Source organism: Spea bombifrons, chromosome 6 (assembly GCF_027358695.1).
Source record: "Spea bombifrons isolate aSpeBom1 chromosome 6, aSpeBom1.2.pri, whole genome shotgun sequence".
NCBI lineage: Eukaryota > Metazoa > Chordata > Amphibia > Anura > Pelobatidae > Spea > Spea bombifrons.
The window spans coordinates 49,893,573-49,911,774 of NC_071092.1; the positions used below are offsets into that span (position 1 = coordinate 49,893,573).

The 18,202-nt window shown below is 50.4% G+C and overlaps 1 protein-coding gene across 1 annotated transcript; it reads right to left on the minus strand.

The window, feature by feature from the left end:
• Positions 1-395: 395 nt before the first annotated feature.
• Positions 396-16,174, minus strand: TTLL7 (tubulin tyrosine ligase like 7). The gene is made up of 21 exons (XM_053470063.1): positions 16,026-16,174; positions 15,590-15,829; positions 15,373-15,504; positions 15,114-15,235; positions 14,277-14,344; positions 13,620-13,778; positions 12,896-13,112; positions 12,449-12,613; positions 10,694-10,852; positions 10,133-10,227; positions 8,900-9,047; positions 7,994-8,067; positions 7,264-7,399; positions 6,688-6,774; positions 5,796-5,976; positions 4,952-5,205; positions 4,674-4,808; positions 2,256-2,336; positions 1,515-1,675; positions 1,006-1,179; positions 396-624 (listed from the first exon to the last, which is right to left on the minus strand). The coding sequence occupies exons 2-21, from the start codon at positions 15,603-15,605 to the stop codon at positions 504-506; spliced, it is 2,685 nt and encodes an 894-aa protein (XP_053326038.1). The 5' UTR covers positions 15,606-15,829; positions 16,026-16,174; the 3' UTR covers positions 396-503.
• Positions 16,175-18,202: the final 2,028 nt, after the last annotated feature.

Genomic DNA, 18,202 nt, shown 5'->3' on the forward strand with positions numbered 1-18,202 from the left:
CATGTAATTTGCATATTATTTGCATAATTTTAAAAAATGCTAAACTTGTCAGCTCCGCAGCGAAGGACGAGAGCGGGAAAATATTATTAAAAAAAACAACATTGTTTTTCCAGAAAACAACTAAAATAAGTAAAACGGCAGATTCCACGTAAGGGGAGCGGAATTAATGCTGGAACCGAGCTGACCTCTCGGCACCATGCGCAGGGGTCATCGGAGGTCAGCATGGCATGAACCGCTTAGAAAGATCTAAATATTTACTCTCTGCGGGTGATCCAATATCATTCACCATCTGCCGAAAGGGTTAATAACACCGTTTCCATGGCGTTTGGGCGCAGGGTCTGACAGCTGACGCTTTATGTGCATCGCAGGGAATAAAAGGACGATTCTCTACAAGCTGCGTTGGCGTCTCCGGTAAGAGTCGCACTTTATTGGGTTTAAAGAGTTAAATCCGCCGGAGCTGTGCTTAGCACCATGAGAAAGAGTCAGCGCCAGATCCTCGGCGTTCAGAAGGGGCTGAATCGCGGGGTAAACAGAACGCTGGAGCGGGGCAATCCGGACGGGGGGCAATTAATGCTGGAAGATGAGGTTTTCAGGGTGAAATGCGGCACCACGGGCAGGAAACATCTGGAAAGACAGAGCAGAGTCCAGTAAGGAATGAAGACGATCGCAGGGTCTGCCCCCCACAGGGGCAATTTCACAATCATTATCATTTCAAATACTACAGTAGACAGTGGTTCATGCAACGCGCTGCAGGGGGGTCTCTGCCGGTGCCACATCAGGGCCCCCCGACAGGCTGAGAAGGGTAACTGGGCACCCTAAGGGCACCACAGGTGACAGACGGCTGCTGAGTAGACCCCGGACCTCAACCGCTCAGCTCCCCGTAAAATGCGTCTAGGGGCAGAAAAGCGTGTGAGGTCAGGGGGTTAATCCCTCTCCGGGACAATAATCGGTGAATACACCGGAACGATGTCACAGATCGCGGGGGGCATTTTGGGAAGCGGGTACCTGGTGTCGTCCCAATCTCGGCTCATCCCGCCAGATGACCCCCTGGGGTCCGTCGCGTATCTGTAGGCCACGAGCAGACATTCCTTGCAGAGCTGAACCAGTCGCTGGCAACACCGGAGCTGCTCGGGGCCGGTGGGGTCGGGGCTTCTCGTGAACATGACTTCCCAGGAGGAGCTGCCGGCAGACAAGAGGAGCACCGATTACCGTACTGCGGCGGGGTAACAGAAATCACATGCGACCATGCGGCGTGCGCTGCAAACAAAACCTGAACGCCTTTAAAAGAACGTTTAACAAACGGAGGAGACCCCTTAGAGCGGCGGGGACGGCTCGTCGTGATCTCCATGCGAATTACAGCGAGGGAGATCCGGGGGAGAGAAAATGGGAATCATCAACAGCGCTGGAACCAAATGTGTTTACTCAACGCGTTCCTCCCCGATCAGCGAGCCGCCACGTGGATCCAATGTTACACGGACACGGAAGGCAGCAGCCGCGGCGTACACGGGACTCACCCCGAGTTACAGAAACAGCTCCACAGGCCCTGCCCGTGGCTCCAGAGCAAGCGGTTGAAGACGCGGTTAAAGCTGCGATAAACGGGCAAAGATTCCACGTCCGACACCTTCCAGATCCGCTGCACAGCAGAGCGGACGCTCCCTCTCACCACGTCCAAAATCTACAAAAAACAGACAATTTAAGAGCAAAAATCCCCAAATCTTCACGCCGGGCGCTAGTTACAGGCGGACGACTCCGGACACTCATTAAAGAACATGAAGACAGACGCCGCCAATAACGACGGGGCGACGGCGCAGAAACGCGCTGGGTCTTACTCGCTTAATCGTTCTCACGCTTCCTCTACCGCAGCAGGGTGATTTATATCTGAATTACACAATCTGGCGTCACGGAGCCGATAATAATAATTGAGCTTTTCTCTGCGAGTGACATCACTGCCTCGTTACTCGGCGGAAAACACCGGAAGCATTTATTCTTTTCCCAAATCTGACTGATGTTGTGACAAGGAGCATGCGGAGCGCCGCTTCACAGAACATCGTATCGGCGCTCCGATCCGGAATCAGATTAAGTAAAAATCTGTGGAATTTGTTGCTTCTGGAGGAATGACCGGTTTGTAAATCGCTGCATGATTTCGACTTTCCCCATCGAGGAAATGCGGTAATGCGATAATGCGATAATGCGATAATGCGGACGCAGGCCATCGGCCTTCGCTCGCAGCCGGACCCTGAACATGCAGCTCTTACCTTCCTCTGCATTGCTGAATCCAGTTTGATCAACCAGTAAGAGGCCACCTTGGGTTTGTGATATCGCCAGTTATCCATTATCTGCCCACAGAGATAATAATACATTTATACAAATACACCGACTTATCACGCCACCCGAGCCGTGTGCAGGTCACGGGGCAACTCGCTCTCAATACAGTAATACCCCCAGCGCTGTATACAGTAACATACCCCCCAGCGCTGTATACAGTAATATAACCCCCAGCGCTGTATACAGTAATATAACCCCCGGCGCTGTATACAGTAATATAACCCCCGGCGCTGTATACAGTAATATAACCCCCCAGCGCTGTATACAGTAATATAACCCCCAGCGCTGTATACAGTAATATAACCCCCAGCGCTGTATACAGTAATATAACCCCCAGCACTGTATACAGTAATATAACCCCCAGCGCTGTATACAGTAATATAACCCCCAGCGCTGTATACAGTAATATAACCCCCCAGCACTGTATACAGTAATATAACCCCCAGCGCTGTATACAGTAATATACCCCCCAGCGCTGTATACAGTAATATAACCCCCCAGCGCTGTATACAGTAATATAACCCCCAGCGCTGTATACAGTAATATAACCCCCCAGCGCTGTATACAGTAATATACCCCCAGCGCTGTATACAGTAATATAACCCCCAGCGCTGTATACAGTAATAACCACCCAGCACTGTATACAGTAATATAACCCCCAGCGATGTATACAGTAATATAACCCCCAGCGCTGTATACAGTAATATACCCCCCAGCGCTGTATACAGTAATATAACCCCCCAGCGCTGTATACAGTAATATAACCCCCAGCGCTGTATACAGTAATATACCCCCAGCGCTGTATACAGTAATATAACCCCCAGCGCTGTATACAGTAATATAACCCCCAGCGCTGTATACAGTAATATAACCCCCCAGCGCTGTATACAGTAATATAACCCCCCAGCGCTGTATACAGTAATATAACCCCCAGCGCTGTATACAGTAATATAACCCCCCAGCGCTGTATACAGTAATATAATCCCCAGCGCTGTATACAGTAATATAACCCCCAGCACTGTATACAGTAATATAACCCCCCAGCGCTGTATACAGTAATATAACCCCCAGCGCTGTATACAGTAATAACCCCCCAGCACTGTATACAGTAATAACCCCCCAGCGCTGTATACAGTAATAACCCCCAGCGCTGTATACAGTAATAACCCCCAGCACTGTATACAGTAATAACCCCCAGCGCTGTATACAGTAATATAACCCCCAGCGCTGTATACAGTAATATAACCCCCCAGCGCTGTATACAGTAATATAACCCCCAGCGCTGTATACAGTAATATAACCCCCAGCGCTGTATACAGTAATATAACCCCCCAGCGCTGTATACAGTAATATAACCCCCAGCGCTGTATACAGTAATATAACCCCCCAGCGCTGTATACAGTAATATAACCCCCAGCACTGTATACAGTAATATAACCCCCAGCGCTGTATACAGTAATATAACCCCCAGCGCTGTATACAGTAATATAACCCCCCAGCACTGTATACAGTAATATAACCCCCAGCGCTGTATACAGTAATATACCCCCCAGCGCTGTATACAGTAATATAACCCCCCAGCGCTGTATACAGTAATATAACCCCCAGCGCTGTATACAGTAATATAACCCCCCAGCGCTGTATACAGTAATATACCCCCAGCGCTGTATACAGTAATATAACCCCCAGCGCTGTATACAGTAATAACCACCCAGCACTGTATACAGTAATATAACCCCCAGCGATGTATACAGTAATATAACCCCCAGCGCTGTATACAGTAATATACCCCCCAGCGCTGTATACAGTAATATAACCCCCCAGCGCTGTATACAGTAATATAACCCCCAGCGCTGTATACAGTAATATACCCCCAGCGCTGTATACAGTAATATAACCCCCAGCGCTGTATACAGTAATATAACCCACAGCTCTGTATACAGTAATATAACCCCCAGCGCTGTATACAGTAATATAACCCCCCAGCGCTGTATACAGTAATATAATCCCCAGCGCTGTATACAGTAATATAACCCCCAGCACTGTATACAGTAATATAACCCCCCAGCGCTGTATACAGTAATATAACCCCCAGCGCTGTATACAGTAATAACCCCCCAGCACTGTATACAGTAATAACCCCCCAGCGCTGTATACAGTAATAACCCCCAGCGCTGTATACAGTAATAACCCCCAGCACTGTATACAGTAATAACCCCCAGCGCTGTATACAGTAATAACCCCCAGCACTGTATACAGTAATATAACCCCCAGCACTGTATACAGTAATAACCCCCCAGCGCTGTATACAGTAAGAACCCCCAGCACTGTATTTAGTAATAACCCACCTCGTCTATCACAGAGTAGGTCTCCTCGTCAGCATTCCCTGGATATCGGACCCTCATATCTCGCAGGACGGCCAGCGTCTGCTTTATCATTTCCTCTTCCTGCTCCTTCGTTAAGTGATGGAATCTGGACTCGTTCTGCGGAATAATAATTAGAATGAATTATAAATATAAAAAAACACAAATCTTTGCTTTCTGTGAGTTTGAAGAAGTGGCCCAAACATGGCGATTCTGTGAAGATCCCGTTTCTCCGGCCCCCTCCCCCGTTACGCAGCACTCACCGCGGATGGGCACGGAGCGGCCGGCGGGACGCGGTGGGACGATGAGCTGCGATTGAAGGAACTTGGTCTGTTTCCGGACGCCGGTCTCTGGGACGAGGGTTTGGAGGAGATCGGCCGCGGCTCCAGAGCCGGAGACTGCAGGGCGGTGATGGACCGGGGGCAGCTCACTGAGCGGCGGATCGGCGCGGAGGACACCGGAAACGACGAGAAGGACGACGGCCCGGATTTTACAGGCGGCTTAAAGTGAATTCTACCTGCAAAACACAATAAACCGTCAAGATCTGTACATACCGTGCAGCGCTGAGCACACCCGCACACACCGCCCCGGCCCTGAGCACACCCGCGCACACTGCCTGGCCCTGAGCACACCCGCACACACCGCCCGGCCCTGAGCACACCCGCACACACCGCCCGGCCCTGAGCACACCCGCACACACCGCCCCGGCCCTGAGCACACCCGCGCACACTGCCCGGCCCTGAGCACACCCGCACACACCGCCCGGCCCTGAGCACACCCGCACACACCGCCCGGCCCTGAGCACACCCGCACACACCGCCCAGCCCCGAGCACACCCGCACACACCGCCCGGCGCTGAGCACACCCGCACACACCGCCCGGCGCTGAGCACACCCGCACACACCGCCCGGCGCTGAGCACACCCGCACATACCGCCCGGCGCTGAGCACACCCGCACATACCGCCCGGCGCTGAGCACACCCGCACACACCGCCCGGCGCTGAGCACACCCGCACATACCGCCCGGCGCTGAGCACACCCGCACATACCGCCGGCGCTGAGCACACCCGCACTTGGCGGCGCGGATGTTTCTGTAATGGAACATACTGGATCTTTCTAGCGAGTTAAACTTGCTTTCCTCGGGATCGTGGGAGACGTGGCTCGCGTTCTCCTGTTTTTCCTCCTCGTGTTCGCTATCCGATCCACTTCCGGAGCCGCTGGCGCTCTCACTGCTGTCACTATCCTGTTTCTGCACAGTCTGAGTACTTTCCGGCATGGACAAGAGGGTCTGCGACAAAGAAGGGGTTAAAGAAAAAAAACCTAGATTAACCCCATACGCTCTGACCGGGAGGGAGCGCGCAGCCATGCAGAAAATGCAACAACATTGAACTAAGGCGTCTTTTTACTGATGAGCCACGCGTCACGCGTCATGATTAGCGCCGTTTCACGTGTTTAATGACCGTTACATGTCTGAAGTGCTCTCAGCGGGTTGCCGAACACCAAAAAACAGCACGGATCTCAGGAGCGGCTTCCGCGGCGCGTCCGGCCGTCTCATTAAACGTTAATCTTCTTTCTAAAAACATTTCTGCCATTTCTGAGTAGAACAAAAAGCTTCCCTTGGTGTCACGTGACCATTACGGGCGCCCCGAAATTATCTCAATGGTTGAAAAATTATTTCTTCTTGCTGCCCAGCTCACGTCACAGCCGTGGAGGGCCACATTCAGTGACCGACGCGCATGGCCAAGTACACTGACCCCCCAGGGCAGAGCAATAACAGGGCCCAGTCACTGACCCCAAGGAAGAGGTTTATGTGCCCCAGTACGCCGCCTCCCAGGGGCAACTCTTTAAATGCATGTATGTGCTAGAAAATAAAAGTGTGATGTCAGCATAATTGGCCCCGACCCCCTCATAACGATTTTATTTATTTATGAACACAGCCCAGAAAGGAGAGCCCCCCACAAATATCAACATTCAGACGCGACCCGGTCATGTGACCTACCCGCGGTTCTCTTTGTCTCGTTTGTTTTCCCGCCAATTTTTCGTCATCCAGCTCACACTGCTCCAGAAGATCCAAGATGTCTTCCTCCTGAAAGCGAGAAACGAGAGATGAGCCCCCAAATATTTACTCCCCCGATCCCCCGCAGGACGATATATACGCGGGTAACATCGGCAGAAGGCAGCCGCATTGCCCCGAGTAACTGCTAAAAGCTGCCGGTTTAACTCTCAGCCGGACAATGAGACATCGGCGGCCTCAGCGTAACCCACGTTTACACGGGCAGGAGGCGGGAGACGGCGCTTGGTGACGCTCGGCGGGGGTCTCACGCCTTTCACACGCCTTTCACACGCAGTCATCACGCACAGCGATAAGCCCGTTACGCGATACGAGCTCCACCACCGGAACGACCGACCGGAACAACCTCACCTCCGGCCGCTGGAATCTCTCGGGGTGAGGAGCCGCCCCTGAGGGCAGGAATAGCCGGCATACGAGGGGCGATTGCGTGTCCTGCCCGGCGGGCAGCGCTTAGAGGCGAAGCCACGGCGCAGAATCCACCCGCAGCTTCCCACCGAGACGCACCTTCATCCTTTTCAGGGGGTTATTAATCTCTCTCTGGAGGGAGGCGGCGCGTCCGGCGAGGAACGTCTGGAAGGCGGAGGCCAGAAGACCTTCATATTTCTCTAGAAGCAGCTTATCATCCGGTGGGTAGATTCTCCTGGGGAGGAAAAACATTGTGACAATGTGACGTGTGTGAAAATAACCACAGCACATCCCAGAAAGCAGAGAATGCAATGGCACGTGCGACTCCCACCAAATAAACACGTCTGCATCCCGCAAACACGCACACGTCACACGCGCAGGCACACACCACACACTGCATACACATCACACACCTCGCACACCACACACATCACACGCGCACACACATCACATGCATGGACACTGCATACACATCACACGAGCACACACGTTGCACACTGCATACACATCACACGTGCACACGCCTCACACACGGCATACACATCACATGCGCACACACCTCGCACACGGCATACACATCACATGCGCACACGCCTCACACACAGCATACACATCACACGCGCACACACCTCGCACACGGCATACACATCACGCGACTCATCCAACAAATGAATCAGTGGCTCCCGGTCCTGCCCGGCGCGGCAGCCCCGGAGGGATGTTCAGTTTTTCACTAAACAGAAAATAGATAAACTGACTCAGGGCCAACGGACTAGCAGCGCCGCGGGGCATCTACGCAGGGAGCGTGTATTCTCCGGGGTTTTAGTGTTACCTGTAATTGCCCATGTGCCGGTTTTCATACTCTTCCCTGGAGATCTGTTTCCGCACTTGCGCGAGTCTCTCCTTCTAAGAAAACCAGAAATAGAGATGCAGAGAGCAAAACATCAAGAGTTAATTCTGGGGGCAGAGAGCAGTACATGGAGGGGTATCTGAGGGCAGAGAGCAGGGCATGGAGGGGTATCTGAGGGCAGAGAGCAGGGCATGGAGGGGTATCTGAGGGCAGAGAGCAGGGCATGGAGGGGTATCTGAGGGCAGAGAGCAGTACATGGAGGGGTATCTGAGGGCAGAGAGCAGTACATGGAGGGGTATCTGAGGGCAGAGAGCAGGGCATGGAGGGGTATCTGAGGGCAGAGAGCAGGGCATGGAGGGGTATCTGAGGGCAGAGAGCAGGACATGGAGGGGTATCTGAGGGCAGAGAGCAGTACATGAAGGGGTATCTAAGGGCAGAGAGCAGTACATGGAGGGGTATCTGAGGGCAGAGAGCAGTACATGGAGGGGTATCTGAGGGCAGAGAGCAGGGCATGGAGGGGTATCTGAGGGCAGAGAGCAGGACATGGAGGGGTATCTGAGGGCAGAGAGTAGGACATGGAGGGGTATCTAAGGGCAGAGAGCAGGACATGGAGGGGTATCTGAGGGCAGAAAGCAGCGTGTGGAGGGGTAAATCTGAGGGCAGAGAGCAGTACATGGAGGGGTATCTGAGGGCAGAGAGCAGGACATGGAGGGGTATCTGAGGGCAGAGAGCAGGACATGGAGGGGTATCTGAGGGCAGAGAGCAAGACATGGAGGGGTATCTGAGGGCAGAAAGCAGTACATGGAGGGGTAAATCTGCGGCAGAGAGCAGGACATGGGGGGGGGTAACAGGGTTTGTTTTTTGCACTTTTCCCTTGGGTATAAATACCAGCTCCTCTTTCCTCCGCTCCAGCGTGTGGCGCTGCCGCTCCCAGTCGCTGGATCCCGGGGACAGTCTCTTCATGGAGCCCTGGCCATAGAGTCTCTTCTGGGCTTCGGCTTTCTGTTTGGCTAAATTTTTCTTTTTATCACTAGCTCTGGGGGGGGCAACAATCATGTTAAAGAGACAGACACACCATATCCAAACCCTATCAATAAATAATCGGAGATCGATAAACAATATCCGAAACCTATCAATAAATAACCAGAGATCAATAAATAATATCCGAAACCTATCAATAAATAATCGGAGATCAATACACAATATCCGAAACCTATCAATAAATAATCAGATCGATAAACAATATCCGAAACCTATCAATAAATAATCAGATCGATAAACAATATCCGAAACCTATCAATAAATAATCAGAGATCGATAAACATTATCCAAACCCTATCAATAAATAATCGGAGATCGATAAACAATATCCAAACCCTATCAATAAATAATCGAAGATCGATAAACATTATCCGAAACCTATCAATAAATAATCGGAGATCGATAAACATTATCCGAAACCTATCAATAAATAATCAGATCAATACACAATATCCGAAACCTATCAATAAATAATCAGATCAATAAACATTATCCGGAACCTATCAATAAATAATCAGCGATCAATACACATTATCCGGAACCTATCAATAAATAATCAGATCAATAAACATTATCCGGAACCTATCAATAAATAACCAGAGATCGATAAACAATATCCAAAACCTATCAATAAATAATCAGAGATCGATAAACAATATCCAAAACCTATCAATAAATAATCAGATCAATACACAATATCCGAAACCTATCAATAAATAATCAGATCGATAAACAATATCCGAAACCTATCAATAAATAATCAGAGATCGATAAACATTATCCAAACCCTATCAATAAATAATCGGAGATCGATAAACAATATCCAAACCCTATCAATAAATAATCGGAGATCGATAAACATTATCCGAAACCTATCAATAAATAATCGGAGATCGATAAACATTATCTGAAACCTATCAATAAATAATCAGATCGATAAACAATATCCGAAACCTATCAATAAATAATCAGATCAATACACAATATCCGAAACCTATCAATAAATAATCAGCGATCAATACACATTATCCGAAACAATAAATAATCGGCGATGGATAATATAAGGGGGCCGGCGCTTACCGGATGTTGAGAAGTTTGAAGGCGTTCAGCAGGACCCCCTTCTTGATGTCGCGGTCGATCTTCTGGTCCGTCCCGAAGCTGGGGGCGCGATTAATCTACGGCCGTAAAATGGATTTATTATACGGAGCGCGAGGCTCGTGGGGCGGATCTCCCACGTTATCAGTAATAAGTCGCGTTACTTCGGGTGGCGCGGCACGGATGGCGAGGAGGAACGGCCAGCCTGGGGGACCAGATTTCCCCGACACCCAAGGTATCCCTTTCATCGCCAGCGAGCGCGAAGTACCGGAATAAACCGCGAGCGCACAGGCAGCTAACGGCAGAAGGAGCGGCTGCCGGCATCTCACAGAATGACGTGGGGTGGAATTACCCGGCAGAAGGAACGATATTCCTGACCGGGGTGACGGGGCTGAGCGATAATCCTCAGTGCGGTGACATCACTCACGTGACATCGCGCACCCGGACAGCACCAGACTGACCCGAAAGCCACGGTTCCCAGCAGTAACTTGTAGGAGGGCCCCGACGGTTGGTTTCTGACGGGGAGCGGCTGCGCTGGGACCTCACCTCCAGGAGCCACGGCTTCAGCTTCCGGTCCAAAATAATGTCAAATCCTAAAACTTCGAAACAGACGCTGTCGCCGGTGGGATGCTGACCGGGGCGGCACATGCGGTACGCGTGGAGAACGTGCGGCTCGGCTACAATCACCGTCTTTACCACTAAATCCTAAAGAAAAGGTCAGAGAGGAAATTCTGTTACTGGACCTGCGAGCCTTTACTGTGCAGCAATAACCCCCCATACTGTATACAGTAATATAACCCCAGCGCTGTATACAGTAATATAACCCCCAGCGCTGTATACAGTAATATAACCCCCAGCGCTGTATACAGTGTTATAACCCCCCAGCGCTGTATACAGTAATATAACCCCAGCGCTGTATACAGTAATATAACCCCAGCGCTGTATACAGTAATATAACCCCAGCACTGTATACAGTAATATAACCCCCAGCGCTGTATACAGTAATATAACCCCCCCAGCGCTGTATACAGTAATATAACCCCCAGCGCTGTATACAGTAATATAACCCCCCAGTGCTGTATACAATAATATAACCCCCCAGCGCTGTATACAGTAATATAACCCCCAGCGCTGTATACAGTAATATAACCCCCCAGCACTGTATACAGTAATATAACCCCCCAGCGCTGTATACAGTAACATAACTCCCCAGCACTGTATACAGTAATATAACCCCCCAGCGCTGTATACAGTAATATAACCCCCAGCGCTGTATACAGTAATATAACCCCCCAGCGCTGTTTACAGTAATATAACCCCCCAGCGCTGTATACAGTAATATAACCCCCCAGCGCTGTATACAGTAAAATAACCCCCAGCGCTGTATACAGTAATAAAACCCCCAGCGCTGTATACAGTAATATAACCCCCAGCGCTGTATACAGTAATATAACCCCCCAGCGCTGTATACAGTAATATAACCCCCAGCGCTGTATACAGTAATATAACCCCCCCAGCGCTGTATACAGTAATATAACCCCCAGCGCTGTATACAGTAATATAACCCCCCAGCGCTGTATACAGTAATATAACCCCCCCAGCGCTGTATACAGTAATATAACCCCCAGCGCTGTATACAGTAATATAACCCCCCCAGCGCTGTATACAGTAATATAACCCCCAGCGCTGTATACAGTAATATAACCCCCCAGCGCTGTATACAGTAACATAACCCCCCAGCGCTGTATACAGTAATATAACCCCCCAGCGCTGTATACAGTAATATAACCCCCAGCGCTGTATACAGTAATATAACCCCCCCAGCGCTGTTTACAGTAATATAACCCCCCAGCGCTGTATACAGTAATATAACCCCCCAGCGCTGTATACAGTAAAATAACCCCCAGCGCTGTATACAGTAATAAAACCCCCAGCGCTGTATACAGTAATATAACCCCCAGCGCTGTATACAGTAATATAACCCCCAGCGCTGTATACAGTAATATAACCCCCAGCGCTGTATACAGTAATATACCCCCCAGCGCTGTATACAGTAATATACCCCCAGCACTGTATACAGTAATATAACCCCCAGCACTGTATACAGTAATATAACCCCCAGCGCTGTATACAGTAATATACCCCCAGCGCTGTATACAATAATATAACCCCTCCCCAGCGCTGTATACAGTAATATAGTATATATACAGATTATATGTTTCAGGGCATCAGTCAGGGTATTAAATAAAAGTATAAAATGTATCCCGCACTCTGCGACTTAAATACCAATCAGGTTCTTACAGAAATGTCGCTCCAGAACTTGGCCACGTCGTGGTCGTTGGATCTCAGGAATTCTGTGAACCATCGGATGGACCTCTTGCTGCCGCGGTTCTCCGTCTCGTCCCGCTCAAAGTTCTCGTTGTGTTTGTTGACGGAGTAGTTGGTCAGGTGCATGTACAGCTTGTCCTGGAAGGGAATAAATCAGACGCTGTCGGGGGAATCGTTTGAGGGGCACTCTGGATAGTTTTTGCCAGAAACATGCACTCTATGGCCAAAAGTATTGGGACACCTGACCGTTACACCAACAGAGGTATAATTATATACATATATCACCCAGTGGGTGCGACTTCTGGCCTGGATTCCGTTTAGGGTTTATCTCGGGTGTCTTGGTTTTTAAGGACTGTCCTCGTCGGTCACTCTCACTGCCAGAACATGAAACACGCTGCGTGGCCACGAGGCAGCACTCACCAGGTTAGACTCGCAGGGCGTGTGGTACGTCTCTGTGCCCATCCGAACGAGCCCGTCGTTATAGAGAAATATCCGGAGCGGGTCGCAGGAAGTCATTAGAACGTAGATGCGGAGGTCAAACTTGTAACCCTCCATCAGGAAGGGCTTGTCGATGTACTCCTGGACGATCAGGTGATCCTGCGCATGCAGCTTCTCCCCGCTCCGCGTCAGAGAGATTCTGTTGGAAATCGTACATTGGATTTACTCGGGGCTACACCCCCGGCAGTGGAACCTCGGACCCCCCGGGACGCTGCGCGTGTGTCATCTACTCGGCTCGCGCATGGAGTATGCTGGGTTACACAGGACCGGAGGAGATGTTCCCTGCTCTGCCATTCCCACAAATCTTGGCCACTCATAAACATAGCAAGTGCGTGGCAGGCGTGTACGGCGCTCATCATCCCTGATCGAGACCCAAAGCAATATCACAGAGGTTATACACATAAAGTGGTTCTGGTGAAAAACTGCTCTTATCCCCATGGCAACCAACAGAATGATCCAATCCCCATGACAACATTCCATTGGTTTCTATGGCCATAAGACTAAACTCTGCACATACCCCAGCTGGTGGACACTAACTCAGGAAGGCGAGCGGGTGCTACGGGGCGACCAACGCCAACCACTAGACAACCACGAAAACCTTCCATAACATGCAAGCTGTTAAACACGGATCGACTCCATGGCTCACCCGTGGCCCATTGCGCCATTCGCTGGTTTGATGATAAATGTTTTCTGTCTCCGCTTTTTCTTCAGCTCTTTGACGTAGTTCTGGAACTGGGTGTATTCGGCCGGAAATATCCAGGTTCGGGGAATGAAGCTATATTCCTGAGGCTGACACTTAATCATTCTGCACGAGGGAACACAGCAGCTTTAGGGTTAAACGTGTCACCAAAACACCACTCACTGTGAACCCGCAGAGCAGCGGCAATAACGACGATTACATGGGGGAGGGGGACACGTCACTGTCGAGGGGAGAAAGCGGATGTGGGGTGGCTAGCGGTCTATGAGGGAGAGGTTAGCTGTCCGCATGTGGGTGGCTAGCGGTCTATGAGGGAGGGGTTTGCTGTCCGCATGTGGGGTGGCTAGCGGTCTATGAGGGAGGGGTTTGCTGTCCGCATGTGGGTGGTTAGCGGTCTACGAGGGAGGGGTTAGCTGTCCGCATGTGGGTGGTTAGCGGTCTATGAGGGAGGGGTTAGCTGTCCGCATGTGGGGTGGCTAGCGGTCTATGAGGGAGGGGTTTGCTGTCCGCATGTGGGTGGTTAGCGGTCTACGAGGGAGGGGTTAGCTGTCCGCATGTCAGGTCGATGGCTGTCGGGGGCCGTTAGCATCGTTAGGAGGAATTTACTTGGTCATATTTCTCGCTAAGCAATCCTTCCTGCAGATCTCACCCATGCCGGGAAAATGGTTTATTCTCTAAAAAAAAAAAAAAAAGAAAATCAAATACTCTCCGGAGAATAAAGCGGGGAGATGCCCCACGCGGCCGACGCGCTTCGCTGTAACCGGAGGGGACAGCCATTGATTTTCTGTATGCCTTCACTGTATAAGAAGGGAGATACTGCAAAGACAGGAGGTTTTATCTAGAACACAGCTGTCGTTACACGCTGCTAAGAAACAGGTTCCACAGCATGTGCGGGGACGCCAACCAAGGCCGAGAAACCCAGGAAACACGGGACAGACAGACAGGAAGCAGAAATATTATACACAGAACAGACACGCATACAGGAAACACGGGACAGACAGACAGGAAGCAGAAATATTATACACAGAACAGACACGCATACAGAAAACACGGGACAGACAGACAGGAAGCAGAAATATTATACACAGAACAGACACGCATACAGGAAACACGGGACAGACAGACAGGAAGCAGAAATACTACACACAGAACAGACACGCATACAGGAAACACGGGACAGACAGGAAGCAGAAATACTACACACAGAACAGACACGCATACAGGAAACACGGGACAGACAGACAGGAAGCAGAAATATTATACACAGAACAGACACGCATACAGGAAACACGGGACAGACAGACAGGAAGCAGAAATATTATACACAGAACAGACACGCATACAGGAAACATGGGACAGACAGACAGGAAGCAGAAATACTACACACAGAACAGACACGCATACAGGAAACACGGGACAGACAGACAGGTGAGACGCACACACCTGATAATTTCTGAGCTCGGCAATCTTCTCGTGTTGTACCGCGCAGTCACTCCAGATAAGGTTTGCGGTTTCATCCTCATCACGCGATTTCTCGAATGACATTTCTTCTACGACCACACGAACTGCCAAGAATTAGGGAGGACTTTACATTATTTGACATATAATAAGACATGTAGTCTATCTGCTCATACGGCAGAATACGTGTAATTCGGTAACCATCAGTCATAAAAAGCTAAGAAATCTCACACCTTCAACCTACCGATCTCATACTTGGTGGCTGCCACGTTGGCCGTGATAATCCCTTTCTTCTTCTTCCGCACTTTCCTCTTATTGGGTGACGGTGCGTACGGCAGGCCTGTGCTTAGGGGGAGGCCGGGCCGCGGCTGCCGATCTTCACGTGAAAAATAAAAATAGAAAGTGTTACAGAAGTTCAGAGGGAACACAGGAGGCTCCAGAAAAGACATCAGAAAAACTACCAGGTAAAGATGGCATGATGGGGTGGATGTGGCAGATTCTGTATCAGGGAGCAGGCAGGCCGCCGGTACCAGCTGGTGTCAGGGAGCGGGCAGGCCGCCGGTACCAATTGGTGTCAGGGAGCGGGCAGGCCGCCGGTACCAATTGGTGTCAGGGAGCAGGCAGGCCACCGGTACCAGCTGGAGAAATTCTGTCCTCATATCATCTCAAGGTGTTCGGAAACTGCTGCATCAGACGGGGTCCTTCACACACAAACAAAACCACTAATTAAATCAAAGAATACATTATAACATACAATACTTTCTTCATGAGTCCTGCACCAGTTATATAGTGAATTATTATATAGGAAGCAAATTAAAGACCTGACGGTTCATCGTTCTCGGCTTTTGTATGCAGGCCGCCTGTTACGCGATGAAGTTATTTATTTGGAGCTTTTACCTGCACTGCGTGTCCATCAAGGGCATTCAAGTTTTTGTGGAAGCGACTGTCTGCAGAGCATCGCGGCACCGAGGACATCACTCGGTGATGCATAACGTGAAGGGCATACGGTGAGGGGCTCTGAACCCGGCAAGCCGCTGCCTTCACTGCGATTGCTGGAATGGGGGCATTTCCAGCAGTTGACCGCTTGGTTTCACCCCGGCGCCTCTAAAAAAGCAGGCAGGAAACCCACGGACTGGCGCAAAGTCAGAAAACTGCCCCATCGCCATAGCAACCAATGGAATAATCTTACAAACTGGACCAGTCCATTGGTTGCTATGGTAATAAGGGCACTCTTCAGACATTGCACCAGAATCACTTTTTTTACGCACCAGTCCTAATGAATTCAACAGACTGCACGGCTGAGCCCCCCGGACGGAACCCATTAACCGCGTCGGCCGCGGCCTCCGTCCACACCGCCGGTCTTACCGTAATCTGCCAGAGGCCTGGGACTGGACATTGCCAGTAACTCATTTCCGGAGCCGGAGGGGACGTGATCCACGAGCTCACATTAATTACGTTTTTATGACTGTTTCGCTAAAGAGACGGAATACGCGGAAAGCTGCAGATAATTCCCACTCTAAAAACATGTCCCTCGACTGGAATGCAGCTTTCCTACGGCGACATTTTGGATTAAGGCGGAATATTTCAGGGACATAACTGAATATGATTATATAATATAATTTACCCCTATTCTTCATTGTGTGACACCGATAAAAGGTTACAGCTAAGCCTGCGCCAACTCACATAACAGGCAGAGGCACTGATTGGCTGACCTCTGCCTGGCGTCACTGGCAACTGTCATTATATATACTGGATCCTTAGACACTGGGAGATACGGGAGCCTCAAACACTGGGGGATATAGGACCCTCAGACACTGATATATACGGGACCTGGGACCCTCAGACACTGGGAGATACGGGACCCTCAAACGCTGGGAGATACGGGACCCTCAAACGCTGGGAGATACGGGACCCTCAGACGCTGGGAGATACGGGACCCTCAGACGCTGGGAGATACGGGACCCTCAAACGCTGGGAGATACGGGACCCTCAGACGCTGGTAGATACGGGACCCTCAGAGACTGGTAGATACAGGACCCTCAGAGACTGGTAGATACAGGACCCTTAGAGACTAGGAGATATGGGACCCTGAAACACTGGGAGATACGGGACCCTCAGACACTGGGAGATACGGGACCCTCAGACTAGTTACTGTCTCAATCAGAGCTTGACAAACGTGACTAAAGGTCTCAGACGTGATGTGTAAACACAATAAGTTTGAGCTCTAAAACACAAATCCATCACCGCAGGAGGAAGATACCGAGCCGGGCAACATCTGCAACAAAGCGGAAAAGGAGAGAAGCCAGCCTCAGACACCAAACGCAAATACCAGTAGACTCCGCCAGAACCGGCCTACACTCGGTGATAATACTTTTATTCACCCGACTCCCTCAATATCTTTTCCAATTCTTCATAAATAAATGTGGTGACCCACGCTACCAGATATCCATCAGGGGCCGGAACGCTACCCGATATCATTCAGGAGCCGGAACGCTACCGGATATCCATCAGGAGCCGGAACGCTACCAGTTATCATTCAGGAGCCGGAACGCTACCAGATATCCATCAGGAGCCAGAACGCTACCCAATATCATTCAGGAGCCGGAACGCTACCCAATATCATTCAGGAGCCGGAACAAAACCAGATATCCATCAGGAGCCGGAACGCTACCAGTTATCATTCAGGAGCCGGAACAAAACCAGATATCATTCAGGAGCCGGAACAAAACCAGATATCCATCAGGAGCCGGAACGCTACCAGTTATCATTCAGGAGCCGGAACAAAACCAGATATCATTCAGGAGCCGGAACGCTACCAGTTATCATTCAGGAGCCGGAACAAAACCAGATATCCATCAGGAGCCGGAACGCTACCCGATATCATTCAGGAGCCGGAACGCTACCGGATATCCATCAGGAGCCGGAACGCTACCAGTTATCATTCAGGAGCCGGAACGCTACCAGATATCCATCAGGAGCCAGAACGCTACCCAATATCATTCAGGAGCCGGAACAAAACCAGATATCATTCAGGAGCCGGAACAAAACCAGATATCCATCAGGAGCCGGAACGC

Excerpts from the sequence above, each read along its gene's own strand:
- TTLL7 (XM_053470063.1), bottom strand. Across the intron at positions 8,068-8,899 it reads AGCGGAGGAAAGAGGAGCTG|AAGGAGAGACTCGCGCAAGT; the intron begins GTATTTATACCC and ends TGGTTTTCTTAG. Across the intron at positions 1,180-1,514 it reads AGCTGTTTCTGTAACTCGGG|CTCCTCCTGGGAAGTCATGT; the intron begins GTGAGTCCCGTG and ends GTCTGCCGGCAG.